Below are 12,557 nucleotides of genomic sequence, written 5' to 3'. Positions count from 1 at the left end.
GTAGGTCCATCCAGGCTACCATGGCGTCGGTTCCAACCCGCCTGCGCCCCTATGTCCGGACCAGCCGACAATGGTATACCGCCCCTAAATAGGGCAAGGTGTCCCAATGACATCGCCTCCGACTCCCCGGCAGGGGAAGTAAATAACATGTCCCAGGCAGTACCCTCCCAGGACTGCCGACCCACTGCCCTCCCAGACTCCAACCGAGCCTCGGGGAGATGCACATGCAGAGGCAGCAGTCCACTAGACGGACTAAGCCAGACTCATTTGTGGATTCTTCTAGAACAGTCCACGGAGTCCGAGGCGGCTAACACCTTGAGTCTGAGGATGATGACGATTATGAGAGCAGTGGGCACATGGCGCTTCATGACGACGCCAACCCTGTGTCCCAGGGTGAAACATTATTGGACTCTCGTGGAGAGCCATTTTTCGATCAGGGGGCGATTATCCACCCACACTCCGGTGACTGGGCACCCCAATATATCGAATACTGGATCCGGAGATCGGTCGGTAGAGCTAACCGAAACATGTTGTGGGCGGAATGCCCGCCTTTCCAGTACCAAATAAGGTTGTGCACACTCCCGAGGTGGACCCATACTCTTGAGGTATCTCACCAAACACGGGAGGTATTCCTAGGGGAATAGAGAGGACCTTTTAAGACCACACAGGACAGGGTCTTAGATCTTTGGACCTATCACCAAACCCTACGCCTTAGTGAACAGGCTACCGCCTCTGTACAGCCGGGTTGACCTAGCCCAACCTAGGGGCTGGTCTCAACGGGCAGTTTTGCCTCCTGGAATGCGCGTACACTTCGTGTTCGACAGAACGCCGCCGCTCAATCCTAAGGAAACTTGACCCCAACGGTCCCACCTAGCCGAATCAGAACACGGATCGGCCGCCGTAGACATGTTAGGCGGGTTCACCAGACATGGACCTGGTCCCCCATCCCATTCGGGTTTTCAAACCTGTACACCGTCCTAATAGACAACGAGTTGCAAGACCTTGGACCAAACAAGCGTTAATTTTCCTGGTCAGGGAAAGTGGGACGGTTATCGCCCAGTGTTAACTTGTAGAATCTCACCAAATTACAGCACCCTGCGGAACAGGGGCGAGGTGGATCATCTACTTGTACAACCTACTCTTAATGGCTCGTTCTCCTCGCCTGACGAACAAACACGCCTCCTGGATGGGCGGATCGCTTTGGGATCTGGGACTCCTCATAAATCACACCAACCGAGCGATCCTTCGGCTGCTCATGACCACTTAGGCGCCATCTGCAAAGGAGCAGGTTTAGCTCAGGGCTAGGGTGCCTGCCCTGCATGCATTTGATTCTGGGTTCAAGCCCAGGATAGTCTGCAATGTCACGGACCAGGGCTCAGCGTGGCCGCATCTCCACTGTTAGATCAGTATCGTGCTGGGCAAGCAATGGGTGTCCTTACGCGGACTGGCTAGCTTAGTCGGCCTGTTATCGGCGTCAATCCAGGCCATTTTCCAGCCCCTCTTCACTATCGAGCCCCCCAGAGACTCGAGGCTCTACACCTTCGCTAGGGGTTTTCGCTATGCAGACGAAGTCGCTTTGGACGCAGTAGCCATAGTGGAACTACGGTGGTGTTTACGTCATGCCGTTGAACGGAACGGCGAGTCCGTCTTCAATTCTACACCGGATTTCGTCATAGGGTCGGATGCCAACCACCTCGGCTGGGGTACTCGGTGCAGCCCCTCGTCCACAGGAGGGACGCGGTCCGCAGAGGAATCTCTGCTGCACATCATCACTAGAATCCCGGCGGCTTTCTTGCCACCAGGAGTCTACTGCCACACACATCAACCTGCTGTGTGTTCTTGCAGATAGACAACGTAACCACAGTCCAGTACGTTGATCGCTTTGGGGGCCCCAGATCCTGTCCTAGCGGTTCTGGCAAAAGACTTCGGGCTTTTCTGCCTGGAACGCAGCATCGTTCCGGTTGCGGAATATAGCCCAGACTATTCCAATATGGTGGCAGATTGGAATTCTCGTTACCTGGCCGACTCCAGCGATTGCCGATTGCACCGACCAGTGTTCCTGGCCCTCGCTCACCTAAGGGATCCTTCTCTATGGACCCGTTCACCTCTCGCCTCATCCATCAGCTCCCGCACTTTTGCAACCGGGAGCCGGATCCGGAGGCGCACACTGTGGACGCCCTCGGCCAACCTGGTCACTGGGGACACACTACGCGTTTCTCCCCGTTCCCGATGACCCTCTGGGTCCTTCTTGTAGCAAACCTGAGAGCATCAGTCGTGCGGCTCACCCCGCGGTGGCCGACACAACCATGGTTTTCCCCTCCTTCTGGATATGACTGTGGATCTCCCCAGGTTGCTTCCTCACGAAACACATCCTACCTCTCTTCGCAGGGTTGGTTTTGGGGTGCCGGTCGCGGACAGCGACTTTTCAAGAGCGACTAGGGATCCCTTTTTCCTTGGCCTGGACCCGGGAATAGATCGGTATCTCGATCAGCCGGGGGTCTCTGGGTTTCCCGGTGTGATCAACGACAGGTTGATCCCGTTCAGGCGCCTGGGTCTGTAGTGGCCAACTGTTGGGCGGACTTTTGCTTCTGGGAGGCCCCCTTTTAGCTCCCTTAACGTCTATCGCTCTGCGATCTCAGCCTACCGCTCCCTTGTAGACTTGCCCGGTGGGTAAACATCCGTTGGTGTGCCGACTTGGTAGGCGTTAGGTTTGAAACGCCCCTCTCGCCCAAGTATCAACACTATTGGATGTGACCAAGGCCCTGACCATGCCCTCGGACTGGGGGGGACAATGGCACTCTATCTTTGAGGTTACTGCCTTTCAAACTTACTGTCCTCTCGTATCTGATTCCGCCTAACGTGTCAGGCGTCCGGACGTTGGACGTTTCCAGGCGTCAGTTCTCGCCTCAGAATCAGGTTTTCCGGAGTTCTTAGGAAAAAGACGGGACTTCAAGCGGTTTTCTACCCGCTCTTCTCCGCGCATCCACGCCTGTGTGTGTCCCGCTGCCTACAGACTTGCGAGTCCTTGTCGGCCCGTTGCGATCTTCGCAATTCTCCCTACTCCTCGTTTTCCTACGTTAAACCTCATTTTCCGGTTTCCTCGACTACGCTAGCCAGAGGGGTACGGTCGGTCATGGGAATAACCCTGGTTGGTGCCCACTCCTCCTGAGGGGCGGTGGCTATTAAGGTCGTCACCTCGGTAGGCTCCCTCTAGGACCTACTGCTAGCGGCGAACTGGTCGTCCCGACCACCTTCCACCAATTCTGCTTTAGACCGGAGGAACACATATCTATGTCAGTTTTGTAGTTTTTATTTCGACTGTTATCTTTAATATATACATTGTTGTAGCTTTGAACTTGCATAAGATATGAGCCTCCTGTCTGATATATAATTCGAGATTTTCCTAGCTTGTGACGGAAAATATTAATTATATGAAGACAGGAGGCGAGTATCTTCCCTCCCAACCCAACCCTATCACGATGTTGTCTCTCTTGTTCTAGGCCATTGCATCACGCATCCTACAGGTCGGAGGCTGATACGCCCCGGGACTTCGTTTTTCAATATCACCGTCGAGATTGCGGTTCCCATTTCGATCCATGGGTTTTTGTGCACCACAGATCGGAAGTGGAGGTTCCTACTGCGTTCCGGATCCGGAGCATGGATGCCGTCGACTGATTCCTGTCCGGAAGTTCCAGTTTGCCAGGCTCCCGGTGTTTTCGAACTGTTTTTTCTATCCCAGGTTTCCTGCCGATTCGCCTCAAGAAAGAGGAAGGGTCGAAGGAGGCAGCCCCTTATATGCCGGCTGTCCTGCCTCATGATTGGCAGACCCAGCCTGAGGGCTGCTGGGTGTTGTAGTTTTTTCTTTTTCTTTCAGTTAAACGTTTTCTACTTGAAATTACTGAAAAAGTTGTATTTCTGCTATGGGCATTAATAAAGAAAGATAATGCATAAGATACTCGCCTCCTGTCTTCATATAATTAATATTTTCCGTCACAAGCTAGGAAAATCTCGAATTATAATATAATAAATAATTATAAATATAACAAATAATAATATAATTCTAATAAAAATTATTCAATAATTTAATCGAATCAAAATCACTGACATTTTCTCGGTTGCAAAATTGTCGCTGTCATTTTATTTTTTTATGACGAATTTCCCCACAAATCGCTATCACACAATTCTGCAAGTTATTATCGCTGTTTTCTAGCTGATCTAAAACCATTTTTGACATAAAGGGACACTTTTGGTTGCTATGGACAATCTACAGTTTGCAGGCAGAAAGGACAGTTTTTAGTATATAAAAGTACATGGGCAGACCACTAGGGACAAGGGGGGTGTGTATTTTTTACAAACAGTGCTGTAATCTATAAGATTACAGTATACTGTATGTATAGTGTTTGTTTACGTTTTTTGAATTTGGCGCCGTTCTCCGCTCCTGTGCGTCGTAACTTCGCAGGGAACGGAGATCGGCGGCACAGAAGGACGCTGTGTGAATCGAGCGAGGTCCCACTCGATCACACAGCGCGGTGGCTTCGCTGGATCCAGGGACAAGGTAAGCCAGCGCACGCTGCAGGCTCTGCATATCTACCCCGAGCGTGACTCGGGGATACCGATCGCAGCATGAAAAAAACACCCAGAGTCACGCTCAGGGATACCGCCAGGCAGGTTAAACCAGAACTACACTGTATCTGAGCACCAAAAATGCTAAAGTGGTGCTAAACCTAGGACCCTGCATTCACTATATCTGGTCAAAGGACGCTACTTTCATCTGCCTATTCAAGAACTAATCTAAAACGATAAAAAGCCCACTGTGTGGTGAAGTTATCCTAATGACCTTGCTGCCCTCCCTATAATAAAGCTTGTTGCGATTATATAGTACTTTATATTTGAATTAAAAGAAAAGAAACAAAACCTCCATCTTGATTAGATGAGAAAAGTCAGGCTGAAATTTTTTGCTGCTTTAGATGAAAGCCCTTGCACTTGGGCAGCCTTATGAGGTCGGAAAGACTGGCATAGACTAGTGGAAAACACAGAAATTGCATGCACATCTTTTATTTTGCAGCCACTGACTACAAGGCGTGGTGCAGACTTGTAATTATAGGATACCCTAATGATGCTGGAAATTCTGAAAATGAAATGACCTAAGGTTTATGGAAAGTTATCGTAGTGTTGACAATATCGGTGTCCCTAGGGATGCCATCTGAAAGCCGCAGGCATTTAATTCAGATGAAGTATGTGTTGGATTTGTTTTTTTAAATACAAAAATAAATGATTGATAAACACACATGCCTAATTGTAAAACTTTTATTACCAACTTTTTAATATTGGTTATTTTGGTGATTTTCTTTTTTAGTAATAGAATGGAAGCATTACAAGGATTTTCAGTAAGATGATGCACTCAGTAATTATGATGCAAGAAGAAAATGTCAAACACTAATTACAGTAAGCACTATGCTGAAGTCTGGCTGGCTCTGGCTGTTATGGGTTACTGTGGTTTTATTATTGCTCTATAAAAAAAGCTTATGTTCCCTGCTGTTTTCTTCCTGCCATCCTGACCAACAGGCATTAGATACTTACTGGGGTTGATTTACTAAAACTGAAGAGAGAAAAATATGGTGTAGCTGTGCATGGCAGCCAATCGGCTTCTAAAGTCAGCTTGTTCAATTAAGCTATGACAAAAAAAAATCATAGAAGCTGATTGGTTTCTCTGCAGAGTTGCACCAGATTTTGCACACTCCAGTTTTAGTAAATCAAACCCACTGTATGTTACTCAGATATTGAGACCACACGAACTATCATACTGCCCTGCATGAAGGAAACTATAGCCTTCAGCTAATTACATTTTTCTAGTAAGCCTGCAAACTGACATTGCAGGTTTATCGCTTGTTGCATACTCCAGGTAGGGGGACATCTATTGATTTAATGTGGGAGTAAACTCCCATGTGCCTGATTTTTCCTGGACCGGCTCTGTGATGTCAGCTGAAAACGGTTCACCGGACTACAGGAAAACTACAACCAAATGAGCCTTGGCTGTACTTCTCCTTTAACCATATCCTAATAATGTAATGCCCATAGCCTGGAGAAAGTGTGTGTTTTTTTTTTTTTTTTTTTACTTCTGCAGCTGGTCACATGGCTTTAACAGCTTTCCTTGACCGTTTGTTACAATAAGAAAATTCTGTTCTTAAAGTGCTTGTTAATCCAAAAGTATAAATTACTGGCAGCCCCTCTATAGGAAGGCATAGCATATCGTGTGTGTGTGTGTGTGTGTGTGTGTGTGTATATGCATGCGTGTGTGTGTATATATGTATGTGCGTATATGTATATGTGTGTGTATATATATATATATATATATATATATATATATATATATATATATATATATATATATATATATATATATATATATATATATATATACACATACACATACACATACACATACACATACACATACACATACACATACATATATATATATATATATATATATATATATATACACTGCCTTGCGAAAGTATTCGGCCCCCTTGAACTTTGCGACCTTTTGCCACATTTCAAACATAAAGATATAAAACTGTAATTTTTTTTTTTTTTTGAAGAAGAAGAATCAACAACACGTGACACAATCATGAAGTGGAATGAAATTTATTGGATATTTCAAACTTTTTAAACAAAAAACAGAAAAATTGGGCGTGCAAAATTATTCAGCCCCTTTACTTTCAGTGCAGCAAACTCTCTCCAGAAGTTCAGTGGGGATCTCTGAATGATCCAATGTTGACCTAAATGACGATAAATGGAATCCATCTGTGTAATCAAGTCTCCGTATAAATGCACCTGTGCAGAGAGCATCATGAAGAACAAGGAGCACACCAGGCAGGTCTGAGATACTGTTGTGGAGAAGTTTAAAGCCGGATTTGGATACAAAAAGATTTCCCAAGCTTTAAACATCCCAAGGAGCACTGTGCAAGCGATAATATTGAAATGGAAGGAGTATCAGACCACTGCAAATCTACGAAGACTTGGCCGTCCCTCTAAACTTTCAGCTCATACAAGGAGAAGACTGATCAGAGATGCAGCCAAGAGGCCCATGATCACTCTGGATGAACTGGAGATCTACAGCTGAGGTGGGAGACTCTGTCCATAGGATAACAATCAGTCGTATACTGCACAAATCTGGCCTTTATGGAAGAGTGGCAAGAAGAAAGCCATTTCTTAAAGATATCCATAAAAAGTGTTTAAAGTTTGCCACAAGCCACCTGGGAGACGCACCAAACATGTGGAAGAAGGTGCTCTGGTCAGATGAAACCAAAATCGAACTTTTTTTTTTTGGGGTTAATAAACACTTTAAAAAAAAACAATGCAACATTTTAAAAATAAGTTTCGGAAAACTCGAGTAGCAGCCTGTAAAAAAAAAACTTTATTACCAATCCCTTTTTTTAGTTTATTGCTTGTTGTCATGTAAAACTGTACCCAACATTTTATATATATTTTTGAAACGGGTAGAGCTTTATTTTGGTGGCTTTTAATAATCACGTTTTGTTTTTTATTTTTACTATATAAAGGAAAAAAGACCAACAACTTGAATGCTTCTATTCACCTTCCATTGCTTTTACCTTTGGAAAAGGGACCCCACAATCACTGGTGGTCAGTGACACTTTAACGTCATCCATCACCGGTAAATAAAATCCCCTCTGAGCTACCTCTGGCTGATATAGTGAACTGTTCTATCTTCCCTACAGCCCATGAGGATCTTTTAACCTTTAGATGGTGGAACCCCTAAGTGAATAAAAAATGTATATAACAAGACTGATGACACTTTCAGAACTTTCTGCCGTTTTCAAATAAGATATTATGGGGTTGACTAAAGGAAAATACTGTACACTTTGCAAAGTGCAGTTGCACACTGCGAGAGCAGTGGCTCCAGATAATAGTAAATGCTTCTCTGCTGATTTCCATCATCCAATCACAAGCAGGTAAAAATGCTGTTTTTTTTTCCCCCTGCATGTGATTGGGTGGTGAAGGTTTGCCTAAGCTCTGGAGCAACTGCACTTAGAGTGCAACTGCACTTTGCAAAGTGCCAGTCTATTTGCCTTTAGTAAACTAACCCCTATATTTCTTCCCTCATATAGTTGTACCATAACCCTTGCTTGCAGAGCCCAGCAGCGGTTATTTATATACAAGCCCTGTCTCAGCGGGAGATACCTGCTCTGTGTAATCCGGCAGATCCTCCTGATTCTTCCCTGATGCATTGCTGGGAACTGATGAGCCTGCACATATGGGCAATGATGGGCTGCATTGATGGGATAATGATCCGCTGCACGTATGGGCTGTGATACGCTGCACTGGTAGGCGGCACTGATGTCCACTGATGAGCACAAATATGCTGCACTGATGAGGCTGGTCTGATGTGCTTTATGTTAATATAAATTTTTGTAACTTAATTCTGCAGATAACATTTAAAAGTGTAATTTCATGAAATTTACAAGGGCGTGTCAAGGGGCGGACTTGGGGGCAAGGTATGGGTTAAAAACAGATTAGAACTTGCTAATCAGACAGTGGCAGCTTAATCCTTATATTAAGCTTTTGCATCAGGTTTCTCAAGCCTTTGCATGCCTGCGCTTTGATGACCAAGCTCCTCCACTTCACGACATTGTTGAAAAGGGATGGAGCATCAGTGACATTAAAGTGATATCACCCCCCGAAAAAAGTTCTGTCGAACACCCATGACTGAGCATGTCTTATATAGGCAAACCAACTAGGAGGCGGGTCAGGAAGTGAGGGAAGGAAATAAAGGCCCACAGAATAAGTCAATGCCCATAGGTGAACACAGCCAAACCACACATGTTAAAGGAATTGGAGTAGTAAAAGCACTGCAGCAAGGAGGTAAGAACATACAGGCAGGAAATTGCAGGCTAACTTGTGACCCCCCCCTAGTGTACTACAGTCATAACTCTGACAGCCTTCAAAGTTTGAGCAATAGCAAAATGGCAGAAAAGGTATCGGTGCATCCCTGCAGAGGCCAGTTATAGGTTGGGGTGGTTGCCATATTTTTGTACTATTGGTGAGGGGGCACACTGGATACCGTCACTGCCATTGTGCTACTGCTGGGTGCCCAGTGTGTTCCTATACCTTTAAGGAAGGGTAGGTTCCCTCCAGGCATAGCTGCCCTTCCTTAAAGGGTCACTAAAGGAATTTTTTTTTAAGCTAAATCGCTTCCTTTACCTTACTGCAGTCCTGGTTTCATGTCCTCATTGTTCGTTTTTGCTCTGATGTTGCTGTAATTCTGCTCTGTTCTGGACACTTCCTAGTTGTCTGTTTCCTGATGACCACAGTACTGGGAGCTTCTAGTTTCTTTTTCCAAACCATCACTTTTCTATGGCTCTATACAGCACAGAGGCAGGATAACATGCAAAAACGAAACTGAAACTACAGGTACATTATATGATTGATTTTTATCTATTTTTAATCGTTTTTAAAAGGAATCAGTTAACTATTATGTCTCTATACCCTGTAAACAGTCATTTGCGCAAAAAAAATGCTTTCCTTTACAACTCCTTTAACCACTTCCCGGCCGTGCTATAGTCAGATGACTACAGCGTGGGTGTCCGGTTCTGGGAGGGCACCATATGATGTCCTCCCAAAACCGCCCCCCGCTGTGGCATGCAAACGGCGTGCTCTGATTTCTGTGTCCTTCGGACACAGCTGATCACAGATCAGAGTAAAGAACCAATCGCAGCAGCTGTTTACATTGTGATCAGCTGTGATTGGAAACAACTGATCATGTGGTAAACACACGTGCCGGTTATCGCCATTCCTTTGCTTACGCTGAGAGCATGAGGAGAGAGACAGTAACCAGTTAGTGTGAAAGGGGACGACAGCACTGATCGGGGGAATGATCATTCGTATCTTGATCATCAGTGCAGCCCCAACAGTGCTAATTGGTGCTGCCTATCAGTGCCGATCAGTGTTGCAAATCAGGATTTGATTTCCTGTGAACAATCTGTAAGGGATTTGGATGGAAGGGTAGTAATAGGTTTAGTGGACAGGTGGAGCTAGGTGTAATAGCAATGGAAGTGGGTGTTGCATTTATGAAATATGAAACCGAGAGGAAGAAGATAGATTCAGAACAGAAGGAACCCAGGACAGAACCCAGGGGCACACCAGTAGAAAGTAGAGATGGTTGAGATTTGAGTTGGATTAATTGAGTATTGCCAGAGAAATGAGATTTAAACCAGTTCAGGGGCGTGTTAGTGAATCCAATGGAGGCTAATCTGTCAACGAGGATGGTATGAGAAATTGTATCAAAGGCCGCACTATTGATGAGACCAGAGGTGGACTGCACAATTGTCATTCAAAGTGTGACCGCAAACCCCTGTTTTTTAACGTGAACTGTTAAAGCAATTTGGTTTGTTGCAGACTGGTAAGTTAGCTGGAAATGTTTATTTTTGTTTTTTTACCAACTCTACCACACATTAAAGGGGTTGTAAAGGTTTGTTTTTATTCTGTAAATAGGTTCCTTTAAGCTAGCACATTGTTGGTTCACTTACCTTTTTTTCCTTAGATTTTTCCCTTCTAAATGTTTTTTCTTTGAATTTCTCACTTCCTCTTTCTCCTCGGTCAGCTTGCCCCCATCATCCAAACCGTTCTGACAGGGGGTTAGTCGGCGTGCTTGCCACCTCCCTTGGGACTACATCCCTGCGGGGAGACGCTGTGTCCGATGGAGAGTACAAACGGTCGGATTATACGACAAAAACCCTACCATCACACAATTGTTGGAAAATCCTATCGTGTGTACGGGCCTTTACTTTAAGCCTTTATTGGTTTCTCAAAACACTATAATATGCAAATGCCAATAGACCTATCCAATCTTATAGGCCTGCGATCATGGGTGTTGCTCGTATGTTTGTTACCGATCATTTTGAAAAATGCTGACAGTTTTTCGAACGTGGTTTTTGGGCGTTTCTTACGTTTTATTATGAGCTTGAACATTGTAAGTTCATTTAGCTGAATACTTTAAATTTAAGATGTAATTAAAGCTTTGGTTTTATAGACGGAAATGGTTATTTTATTTACTCCCATTTCTGTCTTATTTTCAGCTGGCAGGATCTGCAATAGTAGCTGTTGGCTTGTGGATTCTATTTACTGGGAACATTAAAGAACTAAGTGAGGGTGATGAAGAGGTGTATGTATTCTTTTTTGCTGGTAAGTGGAGCATAATTGTATTTTAACATCTTACCATCTGTTATATTGTACATTTTCCTATTGTTTTTACATTATGAGATGCAAGATAATCACAGCCATTAAATAGCAGTAAGAATGTCGCAACTGATCAGGCAGTTGAACAATTCTTCTTTTGGGGGCCTTACTGGTTCCATCTTTTTTAATTTTAAAGGTACAAGTACACATCCTTGCCCTTGATTCACTATATCACTCTGTGTACATAAACACACCCTTGTATATGCACATTCTTATCCTGCGTTATGCCACATGCAGGTACGCACTGGCATGTCAGTATTAAAACGTCATTAAACCGAATACCAAAAATGTGATATATTGCAGTTTACCAATCCTTGGATGTGGTTGCTGCATTGATTTTTCTTTAGGCTTTTCCTCCTGTTTTCATCTAGTGATCTAGCCAGTAACACACCTCCTGTATTAAAGTGTCTATACTCTAGATGTAAGAGCACAGAGGGCAGTGGCATTGTCAGTCTGGGGGGGGGGGGGGGGGGGGGGGCGGAGTTGTACTATTTGAAGCAAAACTCCATGCCAACGCTTTATAATCGGTTACAGCAAATAGTTTTTTTTGTTCTTTGGATAAAGGTTTTGCATAAATGTACTTATTGTAAGCATCCCTGTCGGTGTTAACTGATATGTCTAATCCCTGTAAACTGATGCATCTGAAAGAGAGCTTGTTCTGCTGCAAAATAACAAACTTACTGGCCAGATCACCATATGAAAATTAAAGGGCCTCAAAAAGAAAACTGATGGAGCCATCAAATCTAAGAACTGGTAAATTGCAATATAATTGCTTGCTTTTGAGTTTAAATTTGCTTTAGGTATTTTGGTTGGTTGACCTTCATTTTTAAAAGGCTTCCTAGACATTCTCACTGCCCACGATAGAGTCTAATTCTTATTCTTGGGTGTGTTAAAAAGTTTCTATTTTGACAGCGACTCATGCTAACTTGCAGATCTTGGTGTCTTAAGAGTAAAGGCAGGTCTAAAGAAGTTCAGGGGTGATTTGAAAGACATCTGTGTGGGTTCATGCACAGATGTCTTTTGAAATCTCCCACCGAAGTAGTGCAGGAATTGCTTTTGGAAATTGGTGTGGCGTCGCACCAATTGGGATAGTGTTGTTGCCAGCAATAGGCTGCAATTTGGCATGCAATTTGACATGTTAAATCACATGTCAAATTGCACCGATGTGAATGGGAGATAACCACCTTTTGCATTTCATTTTGGATGTTCCAGTTCCTCTGCATTTCATCTTGACTTTTGCATTTGAGTACTCTTGGATTTTGTTTGGGCTCATTCCAAGCTTTCATATTATCTCAGTA

At 44.3% G+C, this 12,557-nt stretch overlaps 1 protein-coding gene across 2 annotated transcripts in view; it reads left to right on the top strand.

The window, feature by feature from the left end:
* TSPAN2 (tetraspanin 2) overlaps window positions 1–12,557 on the top strand; it is a 236,155-nt gene that overhangs the window by 66,017 nt on the left and 157,581 nt on the right. For both annotated transcript variants that reach the window (XM_040337388.1, XM_040337387.1), the window contains exon 2: window positions 11,100–11,205. In XM_040337388.1, coding sequence (XP_040193322.1) covers window positions 11,100–11,205 — 106 coding nt within the window. The remainder of the gene's footprint in view (window positions 1–11,099; window positions 11,206–12,557) is intronic.

Source organism: Rana temporaria, chromosome 2 (assembly GCF_905171775.1).
Source record: "Rana temporaria chromosome 2, aRanTem1.1, whole genome shotgun sequence".
NCBI classification, from domain to species: Eukaryota; Metazoa; Chordata; class Amphibia; order Anura; family Ranidae; genus Rana; species Rana temporaria.
The sequence above is the reverse complement of the archived record's forward strand: the minus strand, read 5'-3'. Positions and strand labels throughout refer to the sequence as shown.